The following is a 20279-nucleotide window of genomic DNA, read 5'->3' as shown; positions in this document are numbered from 1 at the left end:
CCTGCAGGTTAGATCAACAGTTCCTGTCTTGATACATTTCAGTGCAGATAAGGAGCCAATCAAGGGTCTAATAGAGAGTATATGATCAGAAAAGGAGACTGAAGACAGATTTCTGTCTGCTGGAAGACACAATCCCTGCTCAGTACTTCCAGAAAACATTTATTGTTCACTTAAGGCCTAGGCTAACATAATTTTCTCTTGGTCTTCCAGGATATCTCCAGATGACTCGCTGTTTTGGGTTTGTGTGGTGCGGTTTTGGTAGCGGGGGAGGGGGCTACAGGGGTGGCTCCTGTGAGAAGCTGCTAGAAGCTTCCCCGGCTCCAAGTCAGACCTGCCTCTGGCCAAGGCCGACCCAATCAGCGACGGTGGTAGCACCTCTGCGATAACATATTTAAGAAGGGGAAACTTGCAGTGGAGAGGGGAGTGGAATGTGAGAGAAACACCTATGCAGACACCAAGGCCAGTGAAGAAGGAGGGGGAGGAGGTGCGCCGGAGGAGGTGATTCCCCTGCAGCCTGTGATAAGATGGCAGGCTGTGCCCCTGCAGCCCATGGAGGTGAACGGTGGAGCAGATGCCCACCTGCAGCCCGTGGAGGACCCCACACTGGAGCAGGTGGCTGCACCCGAAGAAGGCCGTGACTCCGTGGGAAAGCCCGCGCTGGAGCAGTCTGTGTCTGAAGGACTGCAGCCCATGGAAGGGACCCACGCTGGAGCAGTTTGTGAAGAACTGCAGCCCGTGGGAAGGACTCACATTGGAGAAGTTTATGGAGAACTGTCTCCCGTGGGAGGGACCCCACGTTGAAGCAGGGGACGAGTGAGGAGTCCTCCCCCTGAAGAGGAAGGAGCAGCAAAGACAACGTGTGATGAACTGACTGCAACCCCCATTCCCCGTCCCCCTGCGCCACTCAGGGGAGGAGGTAGAGAAAATCAGGAGTGGAGTTGAGCCCGGGAAGAAGGGAGGGGTGGGGGGAAGGTGTTTTAAGATTTGGTTTTACTTCCCATTATCCTTGTTTTGATTTGATTGGTAATATATTAAATTGATTTTGTTTTTTCCCCAAGTAGAATCTGTCTTTTGCCCATGACCATAATTGGTGAGCGATCCCTCCCTGTCCTTGTCTCAACCCACGAGCGTTTATATTTTCTCTTCCCCATCCCACCGGGGCCGGGGGGGAGGAGTGAGCAAGCAGCCTCGTGGCGCTTTGTTGCTGGCTGGGCTTAAACCACGACACTCACATACCACTGGGCAGTAAGTTGTGCACTTTCCAAGTACTCGGAAACTAGCCAAGTAACAGCAATTCCTTAAAAGATAACTGGGTTGAGGATAGAAGAGTGTCCACGGAGAAGCAACAAAACAGTGCAGCCCTACTTAAGGAAATTTGTTTCCACTTCACCAATATTTTTAGGTCATGTAAGCACTCATTTTTAACAATCTGTCTCCCCACAGATGCAGTTTTATTCTGTTTCACATTTCCATAAACATAGGCTGCTTCTAGTATTATAAAAGTGGCTTTAAATCTGCCTTTTGATTTATTCAGATTTCATCTTTGGTAATACATGATACCTACCTTCCGAAAAATCTGTGTGATGTAATATTTTTTAGTATTTTAATTTAATGCAGTACACAATAATTTGTTATTGGCTAGCAGGTTTTCCAAAAAGTTTTTCTTGTGAACTTCAAGTCTTAGCAACAAAACAGGAAAGCAGAATTAAAAAAGCAGCAATGCAAACAAACTCCCTCACATAAACATCCCTGCAATAAGAAATAATGGGAAGTTACGCAAAAATAAAATGCAAAAGAGCTGTTGCACTCATGGGTTACTCACCCATAAGCTCCATTACTAATCAGTTTAATTGTTTCAAAATCACTTTCCTGAGGTTTCCTCCGCAGCTTCAGTGAGGTATTGGAGCTCTTCAAAGTAAAAGAGGAGAAAGAACAAATTAATACAGTACTTTTTTTCAAAATCAGGGAAAAATAAAAAACAAACCAAAAAAACACCTATCACCAGGCTGTCACACCCTGATGAACCAGCTAAAAGCTCTGGCCAGTTAGCCACACAGCTAGCACAGCGAGGAACCAAAGGGGTTCCTGAAGCAAAGCTGCTTTTTCATCAAAAGGTATCTGTTACACCATAGCTATCTGTCCACTTATCTACATGCCAGGGTTACAGCAGACAGGCACAAAGGCTTCTGGTAAAGGAGTTACTGGCAATTCCTATCTAGAGTTACACAATTCTGTGAATCCCACCAGGCACTCATTGGCCATTGCTTTCCCATTTTAGTAAATCTGACTCTGGCAGTACAGCCTGGTAGTAAAAAAAAAGTAGATGAGTTCTCGTTCATTCAAATAAAATTTTGTACATTTCTAACTAATGTTAGGATAGACTGTGATATAATTTAGAATGGACTGTGAAAAGAGACACAAAATGAAAGAGAAAAATATGGAAGATAAAAATACAATAATTCTACCATTACAGAGGTCACTTTCACCTACTTGTATGCCAGAATATTTTCAAAATGGAGTTGTCCTGAGTACTGTATAACATTTTTCTAGCTTTAATTTTTAATTAATCTTGAAGATCTAAGTGCGAATTAGAATTGGGGGGTGGGGGGGGGGATGATTGACGAGGGGACGGGACTTCCAATTCAGTATTCCAAACCCACAAGATCCTATACAAGATGTTTTCCAAATCTCCAAAAAGTTCTGTGATCCCTTTCTAGGCAGTTTGGTAATAGTTAAGGTTGAAAGTAGACCTGGTTGGAACATTTTCAATGAAATGCTTGGAAAGAAATAATTCAGTGCAAGATTAGTGAATATGTCAATAGAATGAATTACACAGGAGCAGAGAGAGATTTATTAAATTGCTTAGCCCACTTGCCTGCCAGTACAGGATTCTTCCTAATTGCATATTTATGATGATTTTGAATGGTCCTTTGCTTTACTTTTAAGTTATGCTTCCTGCCACTTCCCATGTGCATTTATTCCACAACTACACTTTTGAGAAAATGTTTCCAAATAATCATCCTATATTTACTGATTTCATTTCATCACCTCCCCAGTTATGTTCCTTTATTACAGCACATTATCCTTTCTTTATTTCTTCAACATTTGCACAACACAAATAACTTTACAATTACAATTTCTTAAGCTACTGCTAAGCCAGTTTGCACCTTAGATTCTCCTGAGCACTTCAGCACTTCCCTTAAGCCTTCTAGTTATTCTTTCTGACTTTTCTCCAATTTGTCAGTATCCTTTCACTAAATAACACTCAGGTCTAAAACGGTATTTTAAATGCAGATGAACAAAAGCAGCAGAGTAAGAAACACCCTTCATATCACAAATCTGGAAGCCTTTATAGGTGACATTTTCCCAGAAAATCAGAAATTATCTCAAGATAATATGACATTTACCAGAGGATGATGTCTTTGTTTGTAGCATATCAGAACTAGTTTAACAGATACCCCATGCCTGTATTTTAAACTCTACTAACATTTGTAAATGCCTATAAAGCACCACTGAATTATCTATGCATCCCCCAAAATTGCACTTGCTTTTTCTATCTACTTGCACTGAAAATTGACACGAAATTGTTAGAACTGCATTTCCTCTGCTGACTGAAATCCAAGGTATAAGAACCAACTTTTAAAAATAAAAATTTGAATTAAGAGCATTTAAGCCCACAATATTCAGCCCAATCAACTCCTTCAACTCGTTTTTCTTTTGCCAACCTAAACAAGCATCTGACAAAATATTACTGCATGTGTGAGAGACTGAAAGAGTTAATGTCTCAAACATAACAACGAACCCTGCATAGCAAGGAACCACAGGTGAAAAGAAGCCAATCAGCATAGATCAGCACAGGACATCAGCAACAGGACAGGGAGGGCATGCCGGAGGATGCACAGCTCCGTGTTCTGATAATGCTGTTCTGATATGCTGAGCAGGGCAGCTCACCATGTATGGCCAAAGATTAAACAATGGTCACGTCTGCAGGGAAGTAGAAGTTACTCCCCAAGCGACCCCCAAGCCCACTGACCCAATTCCCAAAGGTTCTGAAAGCACAAACCTCGCATGACACTTAATTAGCCTAATAAGTTCAAGTGCCCGCCTGAAAGAGGAGCAAGGATGATAAAAGGACACAAACCGAAGCTCCACGCATGCACGCCCACCAGAACTGGACCTTTAGACTGACTGGAGCAACGTTGGACCCAGGACCGGTGAAATCTTTCTCTTTTCCTCTGTCTCTCTCTCCCTCTCTCTCCTTTTTCATAATCCCTACACCTCATCCCTTTAAAACACAAAACCGTTGACCAAGTCTGGGACTAGGAGTGGATCTAGCTGCCCCTAGGCTCTTCTCTGAGAAGGAGTCTAGAAAGCAAGGGGGTCTGCTCTGAACCTCGTGACTCGGTGGGAGGGATCTCCTTCTTCCCTGAATTGATGTATATGGTTACCATGGGTTACACGGTTTACTGAGGTAGTTTCGTGCCAATTCCTGTTGTGAGAAACCCCGCCACCTACTGTTATGCCTCCCAAGTTCAGTTTCCTTCTGCCATGAATAAAATGTTTACTTGATCGTTTGGTGTTGCTTCACCTTAATTTAGTCCAAGGGAATTCCAAATTCAACATGACTCCCTGGTCTGTCCAGCCCGGGTCATGACGTTATGATACCCATTACTGTAGTCAAATATTCTCAAACACAGATTAAGAAGAATAATGCACAATCTTCCAGATTGCAAACTAACTTTCTGAATCCAGGCTATTTGCTGACTTGCTCATTTCTTCCTCATCTCTTCACTGGATCTGTTCAGACTCTTAATTTGATCATTAGCTGCCTCTGTAAATGGACTGTCTTAAAATCTGTTTAAAATACTTTATTTTTTATAAAAGGGTTTAAATGTCCTTCTAAAAGGAAAATAAATACATTAATTAAACAGAAATAAAGGAAGCAGTGGTGGAATTTGTGGTAAAACATCCTCTACATGGTGAACACTGTAACTTCATGGAAGCTAAAGATACTGCAACATCTAGGAAAATAGATAAGAAAGTTTTGTTCTAATATTTTTTGCAAGCCTTCTGTCTGCTGAGCACCATGGTGTTAATCTGAGGATTAACCACTGTTCTATTCAATCCATTTACACATATTGGGAGAAAATACAAGGTGGGGGGGAGGGATGGACGGACAAGGATGGATGGAGGACACCAAACACATTTGTTTTTCCTTGCTCAGATTCAGCAAAAGCAGCAACATAACAGGAAAACTTACACTTATTGATTCATCCATTTCCAGAGTTTCTGCTGTCCCACTGTCACAGTTAGCTAGCTGAGCTATTTCTAGAAACAAAGATTAGAAATTTAATTTTAAACTATAGTAAGTACAGAACTAAATGGAATACAGAAAACCTGAGAGGTGACACTTTTCTGGAATAGTTAATAAACATGCTGTCCCATCTGTAGTACTTGTCTAATAACTTTTAAGGCATCTCCAAGCATATATAAAAAAATGCCATCTAGAAAACAAAGACCTGCTATTCAATGTCTATGCAATTTTCCACTGAATTCAAACAGCCATGAAGCAATGAAGAGCAATATTGTTATGACTGCCGAGAGGTGGGAATTCCGAGATCCATGTGTCATCTGAGCATTAAGGGAAAGGCAGCACTAATTTTCTAAGACTCCTGAAGATCTTAGGCCCTGAGGGATTAATAGTAGGCTGCATCCTTGTTGGGCTCCTTCACAGTTAGAGCAAAAAGCTTTTAGTTTAGACAGATTGGACTCCAAATTGTTTGTATCTTATACACAGACATGCTGATACACCTAACAGAATCAGCTAAAAGCCATTTCCTTCCTAGAAGCTTATCATTTATGGAGTCACTAATACAGACAACTTCTCTGGGAATCGCTAAGATTTTGGGGGTCTACAACTTGACCTGGTTGCCCCTGGCAGGGTCAACCTATGCTGCAGAGCTCCTAAGCCTATCCTGTTCTCCAGGGGCCCAGTAACTAAGAATTCCTCTGGGTAATAAAAGCTAAATGGGACAGCTAGTAGCTAAAAGACTCTGGGAAGTTTAGTGTTACTTTAATCATAGACATAGTTAATTACATACTCTGCATAGCCAAAGATGCACATTTTATCATAATTATGTGCTGGGGATCAGAGATAAGACCGCCTGAATTTTGTGAGGTGCATTTTTATCGTCAGTACTGTTAACTGAATTTATGAATATGAAAAATAATTGAATATTCACATAGAATATCTAAACTGGATTTTTCTATATAGTAATAAGTGACTATTACAAGTGAAATTCTGCACAACGCTGTAATCATTAAGAGCAAATTAATCACACAGATAATTTCCTGTTGGAACAGCTAAAGATTTAAAGAGTAACTCTCATATGTAATCACTATACAAAACACAACATGTGTAAAATGTAAGAATCAGAAGTAATGAAAATGTCACTTCAAAAAAACAAATATATCTTTAAAGTGTTACAGAAGCTAAAAACATTTTAAAAAATTCTGAATATTAAGTCAATAACAGTGAAAAAAGTCTCCAATGAGAATAAACAAATCTTAAAAAAAAAGAGAGCCTAAGCTAAAATGATACAGGCCAAATTCCAAACTGGAGTGGATTTCCCTGGCAAAAGTCACAGTTTTGTGAATGTGGGGTTTTCATAATAGAAGTGTTGATGAAACCTTTATTGTATGGGTGAGAACCAAGAAAGTTAAATAATATACTTTGACAGCCTTCTCAACTGAAATTATTTTCATAAATAGCAAATTAAAATGAGCCATTTTTAAACAGAACTTTTGCAAAATAACCATTATCTGAGAAATACATATTATTTGCAAACAGTAGGCAGTAATGGAATGGAACCAAGCAAGAGTCAGCTTTTAGAACACGGAGCTATGGAACCATTTTGCAATGCCTGAAGAGATTTTTAAAACTCATCTAAATACTGTTAAACATCTTACCTTTTTCCTTCATTAATTTAAACCATTTCTGAAGACTCATGATTCAAAAAGGTAAAGATGGTAATTTAAAAACCATGGGGAAAAATTTCTCCCTGGGGAACTCTTTAGAAATGCAGCCACCAGTCTCTGATAAGTGATGAATGTGTTGTGGTATTGCTTTCAGTACAGTATAAATTTATCTGGCGTTATCTCTAAGTATGTATGCACCATTTCACTCAAAGAAAGGATACTACAGTTATGGCAGCAAACAAAGGAGGTAAGTAGAGAAGGGTCTAAAGAAGTAGGTTGCTTTTCTCTGCAGAGGAAGTCAAATCCCTTGCATGAACATTTATGGACATTGCAGACAGAATTTAACATCTTATTTGGAAATACGATTCCATGTTTCAGGATAAGTGGAGTTACTGAGGTGGGTTTTGTTTGTTTTGAAAGATTTGGTTCTTCTACTATTTAAATATTTTCCATTTTTGCATACAAGGAATTTAAAAGCTCTCTCGGGAGGATGATCTTCATGTAATATTTTTTCATACCAGTGAATGCAGTGTTTCCAAATAATTCCCTTCATAAATGATTAATTCAAGAGCATAAACCCATAGTGACATTCTTCTATTTTTGCATAGGAAATGTACTTTTATATAGAGGCACCAATTTAAAACCAAAACCAGATCATTTAAGAAGTCATTGCACAGTGATTTATACTGCTTATAAATATAACGTTTTGTGGAGAAGCAGGAAAGCATTAATATGAATCAGATGGCCTGAATTATTTGATCACAAATCTACATACACATTAACCTTTAAAATGATACACAAAATAATATAATCACCCAAATCTCCAACTGAACCAAAGGTCAGTAATCCACACATCATACACCCCTCAGTATTTACTGACAAACCACATAGCCCATTTTCCCCCTCATAAAACAAACATTTCAATTATCCTGGAATGTTTCAAAGTTTAAGTTATATTCAGAAATATTTAATTTATGAAATGCAATTATAAGATGTGTTCTAGCTGAAGTACACGCACATAAAATAAATATTCAGTGTGAGAAAATAATCTCCCTTATTTGTATGTAACATTTGTCTATAGACCTATCTCACAATAAACTGTTTAAAAACATTCAAAGACATTACTAAACTTAGGTTTCTTGACTTATGCTGAGGAACACTTTTATCCAAGTGGCCAGAAAGAGTCAATCAGTAAGATAAGGTTCACGTGGCAGAACCAGGGTCAATAGTACTACAACCTCAACCTACACTCCAAATTAAATCTTGCATACTTGATCAGTGAAGAATTTATGAATTGTCAGTCTAGGCCAGAACGACAGCTCTCCAAATCCAGCAGATGTGTGGAATAATTGCTGGAGGTGACTTATTGATATGTGTGTGTCCCCTCTTAAGGGAAGGTGAACCTCCAGGGTGGAATGCAGTGGATATATGTCCTAGTTTCAGCTGGGATAGAGTTAACTGTCTTCCTAGTAGCTGGTACAGTGCTATGTTTTGAGTTCAGTATGCAAAGAATGTTGATAACACTGATGTTTTCAGTTGTTGCTAAGTAGTGTTTAGACTAAAGTCAAGGATTTTTCAGCTTCTCATGCCCAGCCAGCGAGAAAGCTGGAGGGGCACAAGAAGTTGGCACAGGACACAGCCAGGGCACCTGACCCAAACTGGCCAACGGGGTATTCCATACCATGTGACGTCCCATCTAGTATAGGAACTGGGAAGGGGGGGCAGGGAATCACCGCTCCGGGACTAGCTGGGTGTCGGTCGGCGGGTGGTGAGCAATTGCACTGCGCATCATTTATACATTCCAATCCTTTCATTATTACTGCTGTCACTTTATTAGTGTTATCATTATCATTATTAGTTTCTTCTTTTCTGTTCTATTAAACCGTTCTTATCTCAACCCACGAGTTTTTCTTCTTTTCCCGATTTTCTCCCCCATCCCACTGGGTGGGGGGGAGTGAGTGAGCGGCTGCGTGGTGCTTAGTTGCTGGCTGGGGTTAAACCACGACAATATACACGAAATCTGTTCCATAATAATTCCCTAAGCAACATAACCTGCAACCTTAGATGTTAGCAACACCAGGGGAGCTTGGTATGCTGACTCTAAGAGAAACTACATGGAGGGGGGAGCGGAGTGGAGACACCGCGGCCAGGCTCTGTGATATCACCATAGGGATAGGGAACTGGAACTACTGGAACAAGAATGGAAGGTCCCTGCATTGAATCCGCTGAAGCAAGGAGGAGAAACAATGAGGTTCTGTCAACGCTATTGCCTTACTTCTAATTTATATCATAAATGCCCAGTTCTGGAGTAGTGACACACTAAATCATGTCCTCTGGGTGAACTTTGCTCATTATAATCTCATTATAACACCAAAACACACCTCCATCCCAAAAACTACCTGCCTCCAAGGTGCGACCACCCCTCACTGAGCATGTGCTCTGAATTTTCTCTAGCATATACCTTTAAAGGTAAGGCAAGAAGATTTTATACCAATCAAAGGAAAGGTATGTATGACCAGAGTCACTCAAGCTCCACCTAAAAATAAGAAAATAGTATAAAAGGGCTTAAGAGAGGAGGAATGCTAGGGAAGACACCATCATAGACAAGTCGGGAGGACATCGCTGAGTTCTGGGATCAGTCGACCGGCTGAACCTCTCTTCCCCCCATAGGGACACCTATTGGGTAAGATTCGAACCCTCGGTCATACCGAGCGCTTCCCCGGGAAACTTAGAAATCTCTATAGAGTTTTTCCATAATTGAGGGTGCTTGTAGTCAATTGTATTATTGTTTGCATGTGCTTTGCAGACAGTGTATTTATCACCAGCAGTCCAAAAGAACCTGTATTCCTGTTGCTTTAATAAACTGTACTGTTCATTAATCTAGCCATGATAGTTCATTGAACGTGACCAAACTCCTTAAGTCTGGCCGTTCTAGTTCATTGAACACGACTAAATTGGAAGTACAATGCGCTATTAGTGCATCTGTAATCGTGATAGTTCAATATATTGAACGCGACTGGACATATAGTGCTGAATTGGGCATCACTGAATCTAAGCCTAGCTGCCCCCAGCCCCTCTGATATCTGAGGACAAGCTGGAATGCAAGGAAGTTTATTTTCTGCCAAACTTCTTTACCCTTTAATGCAACAACACATCTATCTTGCAGAGAATTTTAAGCTACTTCTTGATCTTTCCCAGTACCACATGGAAAACAATATTTATATGTATTTTCCCAATTTGCCCTGCATCCTTGCTGCACTCCGAATCCAAGCAAAAAGCGCCAAGGGTGCTTTAATCTATATCTCAGATAAAAATAATACTAAATTTGGATGAGGAAGTCCTTCTGTGAAGATAGGAAGAGGACTAATAATAGGCTTGACTTGCTTTAAATCTGTTAACATAACATGAATATCACCTATAACAATATCCAATCTAATTGAATTAGATCTAACCAAATTCTTGACAACATCTGGCAGTGCTGAACACAAGCTGCTTAAGTTGAACAAAAAAGCATTTTCTTTTAACACACTTACAATATGCTCCTCCTTTGATTTAAGGAAATGTGATCTTGCACCATGAGAACTGGTTAAAAAAAGGTTATCATAGGTTTTTGCTATTATTTTGTGTTATCAAGTCCTCTCCTAGAGATCCCCCTTGTCCTGGGTCAAAACACAGAAGACAAGATAAATAGCACTAGGTAGACCCATTTTTCATGATGATATTTCTGCTGGACTTCCAAATTGCAGGACTAGCACTGAAACACAATTAACCAATTTCCATATGTCACCAGTGATAGAAGCTGGTGTCATGGTTTAACCCCAGCCACCAACCAAGCACCATGCAGCTGCTCACTCACTCCCCCCCACCCAGTGGGATGGGGAAGAGAATTGGGAAAAAAAAAGTAAAACTCGTGGGTTGAGATAAGAACAGTTGAATAGGACAGAAAGGAAGAAACTAATAATAATAATAACAACAATAATAAAATGACAATAGCAATAATAAAAGAATTGGAATATATGAAACAAGTGATGCACAATGCAATTGCTCACCACTCGCAGACCGATGCCCAGTTAGTTCCCGAGCAGCAATCCCTCCCGGCCAACTCCCCCCAGTTTATATACTAGATGTGATGTCATATGGTATGGAATACCCCTTTGGCCAGTTTGGGTCAGCCGTCCTGGCTGTGTCCCCTCCCAACTTCTTGTGCCCCTCCAGCCTTCTTGCTGGCTGGGCATGAGAAGCTGAAAAATCCTTGACTTAGTCCAAACACTACTTAGCAACAACTGAAAACATCAGTGTGTTATCAACATATTTCTCATACTAAACCCAAAACATAACACTATACCAGCTACTAGGAAGAAAATTAGCTCTATCCCAGCTGAAACCAGGACACCTGGTCTCAGGATGGAAGAGAAGATGGTCTGGTTAGGAAACAGAAGTAACTAGTTTTCCCAATACTGTCCTTAAAACAAGAATCAGGCAACCAAAAATTGCGCAATGACAATACCTCCATGGGACCCCGAGTTCCCCCTACATAAGTCCTCAACATGGACATATAAATTACCCAGGAAAATAAATCTTTGCAGTTTTAATAGGAATGGGAGACATTCTTCTCAGAGATTCTAAGATGTGGGAGCCTGGTGGCACCGAAAGGCAAATAACAGCTCACCCCAGTTTCATTTATACCTATGGCTGGATAACAGTTGCCATCAAATTATACCAGTAAATTTCAAGCTAGAGCTGAACTAAGGAAGTTACATTGCTAGGCTGGAAGATGATGATGAGTATCATCGACACAGTGTATTTGTAAGTGATATTCACAACAGAAAATCTCAGATAGCCTTTTTAATGCCTTTGAGTTTGTGAGAGAACCATGAGGGTTAATGAATGCTTGCTCTGCTACCATCTTTACTTTGACTCTTTTGAGGTACACATAGATTATCACAATGACTAAATACATTGAGAAGGAAGCAACTGGGAGTCTATAGCTTGACCAGGAGATGTACTTACCTTCCAGAGGATTTTTATTTAAGCCCAGCTGGCTAATAATATATCGAGGGATGTCTGTTTTAATGCCTTGCCCCTCTTTAGCATGGCCTTCAGCTGCTTCCAAAAGATAGTAAAACTCTTCAGGATCAAATTCCTAGAAGAAAAATGATCACCATCATTTTCCCTGCAGAAACTGAAGTCTTAAAACCTAACATAAAAACTTCCTTTGCTTCTTCTATTGCAAATATTTAACATTTCCCTTATTAAAAATGATACCTCGTTATTACTAGTAGCCTATTATTCTATTATGATTCCTATACAATGTAACATGCTGTAAGCAATGAAATTTCATACCACTATTTCAGAGCACTACTTTATAAGAATAGTAAGTTCTTTGCCCTCAAAACTTCCCATAATCTCAGAGTGAAATGACCTATAACCATACAGAAGACTTCATCTCCCTGCAGCTGCTTGCATATAAAAATCGACTACTGAAATAAAGAAACTATGTAAATATATTGCTCTCTGCTTTTACTTCTAAATGAAAATTTGAAGTATTTTTAATCAATATATATGTACTATGTTTTATGGAAAATAAAATTAAATAAATCACTAACTTTAGAATGAAGCCAAAATCATAAGTTGCTGAAAACAACAGTTGAACTCCATTGATCCAGTTGTTCCGAATCTAGAAATGAAACATCCTCTTTTGGGAACCAACTATATTACTACTATAATTTATACCATGCCTAAAAGGCAAGCCTCAAAGAGGTAAAAAACCCAAACAAAACAAAACAAAAAAACCCCACACCTCAAAACCCTGCCTATCCTTTAAATCCCTTGGAAATAAGTTTATTTTGCTATCTTAATAGATGATAAAAATAGGAAAGCATTGAAAGGAACAAGAAAGATTAAAAGGTTTGTTGTTTGGTTTTTAAAAAAAAAACAGACTTGACTTTATCTATCTTCTGGTATGAATTCATACTAAAACATCTTTCACATATCCATTACATTCTTCAAGATGTTCTTGCCAACCATAGATCACAACATGTGCAATGGTTAATAGAGGGAGCGCCAGTCAGAGTTATGAAACATTGATGCAACAAAACAGACTTTTTGCTGGAGTAAGTCAGTTTTGTCAAAAATTTCCGCAGAAGCCAGGCAGGATGCTGAGCTGGTTTACTTCCCCGCAGGTCATTCCTTGGCCTGTCATAATTCCCCAGGGCTTTAGTCTACCTGCTGGGTCACAAGGCGCCTCTCCTAGCTCCTCAGGTTACCCAGGACTTGGGAACTCAACGTCATGAAACAATTTTCATCTCCAGCCTACTCCAATGGATTTACCACAAACCTATAAACTGCCCAAACTCTCTTATTTAGCTCAAAGTCTCAGGATGCTGCTTAACTGCCTAAAAATCTGAATTAACTAAGCATTACATGCTGGTTTAGCCTTACTCTCTTCATCTGAAATGCTGTTCCTAGCTGTATCTCTTATATGTTACTCCTTGGCACTGAAGAACACAACAACGTGATGATGTGTGCCAAGACTTCCTATCTGCATTCATCATGAAAATGTCATAATCTTACCTGCAGCAGTGGCAGATATACAGCTTCTCCTCCACTTGCTAGTAAAGTCAAGGTAATTTCAAAACAGATACTTTTAATCATATGAATATATGTGTATATATATACACACATATGCATATATGCACACACATGCAAATAATTAAAGCAAGGAATTTATTTTCCAACTTTGTGTTTTATTTTCCATGTGCAAATGGAGAAGATCTTTCAATATTTGGCAGTAGCTCTTGGCACATATGAAACTGCAAAAGCTTTATCCATATGATTAAAAAGTGAATACAAATAGGAATTCACATACCATGATCACCTGAGCTAAGATCACCATCAGAAAACTGACAGCAGTACTGTATGGTATCTGAAACTTCTCATGACAGAAGTGCTGGATTTATTTCCTATAATGCTATAAAGTTTCTTAGAGAGGCTGAAGTTTTCCATACCTAGTATCTATTTCAGACAGATGTTCTAAAATATCAGCCAATATTAGTCAAAAGATTCCAGAGGGAAGCTATGGAAAAACAACAACAATATTGTTTCTGTAAGACTAAATTATGCCAGTTACCTTTATGGGGCAGGCTTAACAATTTCTTGCATGAGAAATTTGTTCTTTTGTGACAGTCTGCCTAAATTCATTCAAGTTACCTGCCTCTGAAGAAAAATACTGTGCAGAGTTGTTATATTCCAGCTTAAATCTCTTAAAGATCCCATCTGAAGTAAGAACACTCCAAGGCAGCTGTGCTGGCTTTCTCTGCAATTGCTGCTCTGAAAAGCTAAACAGCTGGAAGCAGCTAAGCACCAGAACACTAAGATGCGGCCAAAGGAGGCTGCGACCCTGTGGAGAGCCCGTGCTGGAGCAGGCTCCTGGCAGGACCTGTGGACCCATGGAGAGAGGAGCCCATGCTGGAGCAGGTTTGCTGGCAGGACTTGTAACCCCATGGGAGACCCACGCTGGAGCAGTCTGTTCCTGAAGGACTGCACCCCATGGAAAGGACCCACGCTGGAGCAGTTTGTAAAGAACTGCAGCCCATGGGAAGGACTCACATTCTAGAAGTCTGTGGAGGACTGTCTCCCATGGGACGGACCCCATGCTGGAGCAGGGGAAGAGCGAGGAGTCCTCCCCCTGAAGAGGAAGGAGCGGCAGAGACAACGTGTGATGAACTGACCACAACCCCCATTCCCTGTCCCCCTGCGCCGCTCAGGGGGAGGAGGTAGAGAACTCCCAAGTAAAGTTAAGCCTGGGAAGAAGGGAGGGGTGGGAGGAAGGTGTTTTTAAGATTTAGTTTTTATTTCTCATTATCCTACTCTGATTTGATTGGTAATAAATTGAGTTAATTTTCCCCAAGTCAAGTCTGTTTTGCCCATGATGGTAATTGGTGAGTGATCTCCCTGTCCTCATCTCAACCCATGAGCCTTTCATTATATTTTCTCTCCCCTGTCCAGCTGAGGAGGGGGAGTGATAGAGCAGCTTTGGTGGGCACCTGGCATCCAGCCAGGGTCAACCCACCGCAATGGCAGAGGCAGAACATGCTAAGGTGTCCTCTTCTCTAAAGCCTTACTTTTTTTTTTTTTTTTAAAAACATCTCTTTCATGCTGATCCAGAGACCATACCTTAATTTAAATTCCTTCTGAACTGCAAGTCATGAACAAATTGTAACTGGAAACACTGAGACATGGTGTTTCCAAAACAAAACAGCCCATGGCTGAACGATCCAGGTTGTGGATTAACCGTGCCACAGATGAAGAGACACAGCATAGAGCCAAAATCAGGTTGGAAAGAGTTATTAGCTCAGATTCAGTGCCATGCAAATGCAGTTATGACACTTTCAGGCATAACTTGAGTCTAGCAGCAGGTTAGCAGCTCCCACATAAGCCCTGCCAGCCTGAAATAGCTATGGGCAATGTCAACACTGTGATCCTGGTATTGGCAAGCACAGTGGCTCAACAAAGTCAGCTCGGGCTGCCTGCCAGGCCTGTTGGACTCAGGCTAGCTCTTACATGGTATTTGGATGTCTACGCTGTCCTCCTGAGTACACTGTGTTCTGCGAGGGTTAGTTCCACTGAACAACTGAAGCACATTGGCTCTGTGTGTAGGAGCGACTTCCTGCACCTGAGCCACCCCAGCTCCCACAGCATGGGCAGGCAAAGCAAAAACATGCCCATGTGGCCTCCCACAAGCTAGCCCAGCCTGGCAACATCAGTGCTATGCTCATGCACAAATAAGTTAACTCTTCTGTTTCTTCTGTCCCCCAGTATAACTTGGACTATCTGTATATCCAGATACACTAACACCCCTGCTGCTGTTCCCCCCAGGTCAGGTACCACAGAGCTGACTGCAAGCTGCTTATAGCCCTGGCAGCTGTTGAGTAAAACAAAATTATGAAACTTGTAAGAAGAACAACAACGGGAAAACCACCAAGCAATTACAATTCTGGAACAGTCTTCTCAAGAGAATAGCAAAGTCTAACAAAACAACAGAAAAAACCAACTGGTTTCAAACTGGAGCTTCCTCAATTGATGAAAGGGATCCTATAACATAATATTTGCAACAGCAGGGAACCAAACACAACTGCGGGAGGTTCCCTGCCAGTCCCATGTTCCTAAAATAAAAGCAAAAATGATCCCACCAACAATGAAGCCCTGCCCAGTTGTTTGACATGTTTCAAAAAATGACTGTAAAGGGCTTTGAATGCTAACCCAGAAGTTTTCCTACACTAACAAGTGAAAAACCGACTTAAAGTAAGCATGACCTTACCAGGCATTCCAGTAAGCGAGCAGGACGAGCAATAACTATTAGGATTTTTCGGACTAGTTGCTTAATAAATGCCAGTTCTCCGCTCTCTGATCGCTCTTGAGCCTAAAAGATAAAAATAAAGGGATAATAAAACAAACAGCATTTGATGCACTACTCAAGAAAGTATATATGATATCTGGGACACTTTTGCAGGTTTTGAAGCATGTACTTGAGACAAACAGCACATCATTTTCTAGATGCCAGCAGAAATAACAAGGATTTGAGCAACATTATAATTTCAAATTGAAGTAATCCCATTTGTACAATTCTAACACTGTAAAAACAACGTAAAAGTGCCTATAATGGACATAATACCTACTTTTTTTTTTAACTTACATAGTATTATTACCATCAGTTTTGCAAAAAGGACTACATTTCAATACAACATACATCTGTCTACATGCACAGTTGTCTCTCAATTTGTTAATAATTTTGGGATGAAATGAAAACTGATCTAAGTAATATTAATAAACATAAGCAATATTCATTCCAAACTGATACTGATTTCCTATGAACACATCATACTAAATGACAATGACATATATATAGGAGACCATACTTGCACAGAGAGGCCATATACAGGTACATGTAGAAAGGAAGAAAATGAAAAATTGAGTTCTACAAAGATGACAACAAAGGGGGGAAATGCTATGAAAGAATACATACAGAAAAAATACTTCTGGAAGGTTTGAAAAGATTTGCACAGTGGTCTGAGCTGCATTTCAAATTTCTTTTAAACTTCCTCCTCTAAGAACAAACGGTATAATTGAAGGGTGATAATGAATACAAAGACACCATATCATTCTCTTCCTGATTAATATATACCAATAGCCCTTCACTCAAATATCAAAGCATTTCTTTGTTCTGAATAGTACAAACTGTAGACTTAAATTTTTCCTCATCTCTTCATTATTCACAACCACAAAGATAACTGAAAGAAAAACTAAGAAACTAACATTTTAAAAGTGATTAATATGGAAAAATAAGTACTTTTCATATAATACATATCTGTGCTGGTTTTGGCTGGGATAGAGTTAATTTTCTTCATAGTAGCTAGTATGGGGCTATGTTTTGGATTTGTGCTGAAATCAGTGTTGATAATGCTGAGATGTTTTTTGTTACTGCTGAGCAGTGCTTACACAAAGTCAAGGCCTTTTCTGCTTCTCACACCACCCCACCAGCAAGTAAGTAGGCTGGGGGTGCACAAGAAGCTGGGAGGGGACACAGCTGGGACAGCTGACCCCAAATGACCAAAGGGATATTCCAGACCATATGATATCATGCTCAGCAATAAAAAGCTGGGGGAAGAAGGAGGAAGGGGGGGGACATTCAGAGTTATGGCATTTATCTTCCCAAGTAACCATTATGCATGATGGAGCCCTGCCTTCCTGGAGATGGCTGAACATCCGCCTGCCGATGGGAAGTAGTGAATGAATTCCTTATTTTGCTTTGCTTGCGTGCGTGCCTTTTGCTTTACCTATTAAACTGGTCTTTATCTCAACCCACGAGTTTTCTCACTTTTACCCTTCTGATTCTCTCCCCCATCCCACTGTGGGGGGAGTGAGTAAGTGGCTGTGTGGTGCTCAGTTGCCAGCTGGGGTTAAACCACGACAATATATCTCTCTTATATTTTTGTAGTCTTAAAAAGACTATGAAAATATGAAGCTACATATTGCTCTCAATATTAACACTATCATTTAAAACCAAAAAACCAACCAAATATTTGAGAAGAATTAATCTGTGAAGTTTAAAGAAGGAAAAAAGAAAAAGGCACAAATACCACCCAGCACTCTGCAATAGGTTTTGGAAGAACCTTAATTGAACACAAGCATTTTTGTTCTGCACACTGCCAACCAAGTCCAAAGAGAACTCTTTGGTAAACAAAACACCCGCCATTTTTAAAGAGCAGCAAAATTTAAAGCACCTTTGTGAACACTCAGACACATATGTACACAAAAGACTCAATACACGTTACGTTTAAGAAGGATGAAGCAGGAAAGCATTCAGTTCCACTTGACCTTGACCTTAGAATTAAAAAAATGTTGGATGAATCAAACTGCTCAAACCTCAAGGGAGTCTTTCCCTTGTTATGCAAAGTAATCACAACATACCAAGTAGGAGATGCAGCTTTCTACTGAATGTCACAGCTGGGAATTCACAACAAATTAATCACATTAATCCAAAGCACAACTGAGTGCCCATAACCGAGTTGTGCAAAGAAACGGGTTGTGCAAAGAGCAAGTTTTCTTATTATCATATTGTGAGAGACTGAATTGTTATCTCGAGCTGTTTGTCTCAAAGATTGTTAGGTGTGAGAAACTGGACTGTCATCTCAAACCATTCATCTCAAGAATTGTGAACTGCTTATATCGAGCCCTTTGTCTCTGAGATGGCCTGTCTAAGCAGGACATTCCTCCGTCCATAAGGACAATTACTAGGCCACTGAGGCATCCAAGAGAGGAAACAGGCTGAAGCCAACAAGCATGCAAGAATGTGGAGGCTACCATTCTCACAGAAACTGTAGTCTTTGAGATAAGGTACTGGTTTCTGGTGTTGACCATGCGAAGGTCATGTGATAGACAAAACCTGCAGCGTGTGAACAGTGCATGAACAATACATATGTGCATACCTCATCGAACTATGCCCTATAAAAAACCGTGGAGACAAGCTGTGGTGTGCACCTACCACCAAAGAATTGAAGACTGAGGACCAACGGGACGCCGCTGGATCCATGGTGGTGACTATTCTTGCAACTCTATCCCGACTGCTTCCTTGATTTCTGCCTTTTCTTCCATTCTATCCTATTGCTACTATTTTCTACTTTTGATAATAAAAGCTCTTTTGGGTATACGGCATTTGACCTCGTTTGTGTCTTAATCTCGCTCTTGGGATCATATCGAAACCTTCCCTGACATTGGATCAGGACACATATTATGCTATTGACAGTTATTATGCAGTTGACTCAAAAGTTAAGTCTGAATATTTTAAGGAATTATGTGTTTGCAAAACAGGAAATTTTTACATAATAAAGAATTTGCATCACCTAACATGACAAAATGAGTGTTTGGGTGTTTGGTTTTTTTAATAATGCACTGCTTTATATGCAGACTGGAGAATAACTCACTAGACTGGGGTTTTTAAGGTTTTGGGGGGTGGGTTTGGGGGGGGCCGTTGGGGGGTTGTTTTTGTTTTGGTGGTTTTTTTTCTTTAAGTGAATAAGCCATCATGTACTCTAAACTCTGCTTACTACGAAGCCATTTTAAGGGATATATTGTTAACACAGTTCAGTGAATCTTAGCTTAGACATGTTTCCTTGTATTTTGACATTATCAATAGCATAATATAATTCATAGTCAGATATCTCCAACTGGCCAACTCTGCCTGTACTTTGGCATCATAAAAATGTGAGTATTTCACAAGAAGGTCACTAGTTCAAACTTCTTTTTGACTAGTAAGCAAGCTCTATGTATTTTTTCTGTTTGAAAAAACAGGGTTTCAATAACCCAGACATAACTAATTGATATCTTCATTTTTGCATTGCTGTATGAAGAGAAAAAAACCCCAAAATATGGCAGTTGCAGAAAACCTATTTACTGAAGAGAATTTAACAAAAAAGCAGTACAGGAAAAAAAAAAAATCAACCAAATCCTTTAGCAAATGCTCCTGCATTTGAAAGAAAGCAGAAGAAAAGATATAAATTAAGACATTCATGGTATATTAACATCTCAGTTGGAAAATTTCAAGACAATATCAAATCTGCTGGTCTGTCACGTTAACTTTGGTTCATAACATGCTATCAAATCCCCAACAAACAACTGAGTATGTTACACTGTATTGGGTTTGTGTGGCAAGGTTTTGGTAGCCCGGGGGCTACAGGGGTGGCTTCTGTGAGAAGCTGCTAGAAGCTTCCCCTATGTCCGACAGAGCCAGTGCCAGCCGGCTC

The 20279-nt window shown here is 40.1% G+C and overlaps 2 protein-coding genes across 2 annotated transcripts in view; one reads left to right on the top strand and one right to left on the bottom strand.

Moving 5' to 3' along the window:
• The window catches only part of LOC128136128 (uncharacterized), a 280224-nt gene that overhangs the window by 147566 nt on the left and 112379 nt on the right, over positions 1 to 20279 (top strand). The gene's annotated exons all lie outside the window — the stretch shown is intronic.
• The window catches only part of LOC128136134 (microtubule-associated serine/threonine-protein kinase 4-like), a 205242-nt gene that overhangs the window by 83616 nt on the left and 101347 nt on the right, over positions 1 to 20279 (bottom strand). The window contains 4 exon segments of the mRNA XM_052775296.1: positions 1823 to 1908; positions 5261 to 5328; positions 11989 to 12121; positions 16298 to 16399. Coding sequence (XP_052631256.1) covers positions 1823 to 1908; positions 5261 to 5328; positions 11989 to 12121; positions 16298 to 16399 — 389 coding nt within the window.

Source organism: Harpia harpyja, chromosome W, assembly GCF_026419915.1.
Source record: "Harpia harpyja isolate bHarHar1 chromosome W, bHarHar1 primary haplotype, whole genome shotgun sequence".
Taxonomy (NCBI): Eukaryota; Metazoa; Chordata; class Aves; order Accipitriformes; family Accipitridae; genus Harpia; species Harpia harpyja.
Note: the sequence above shows the minus strand (reverse complement) of the source record. Positions and strands in the feature narration are given on the sequence as shown.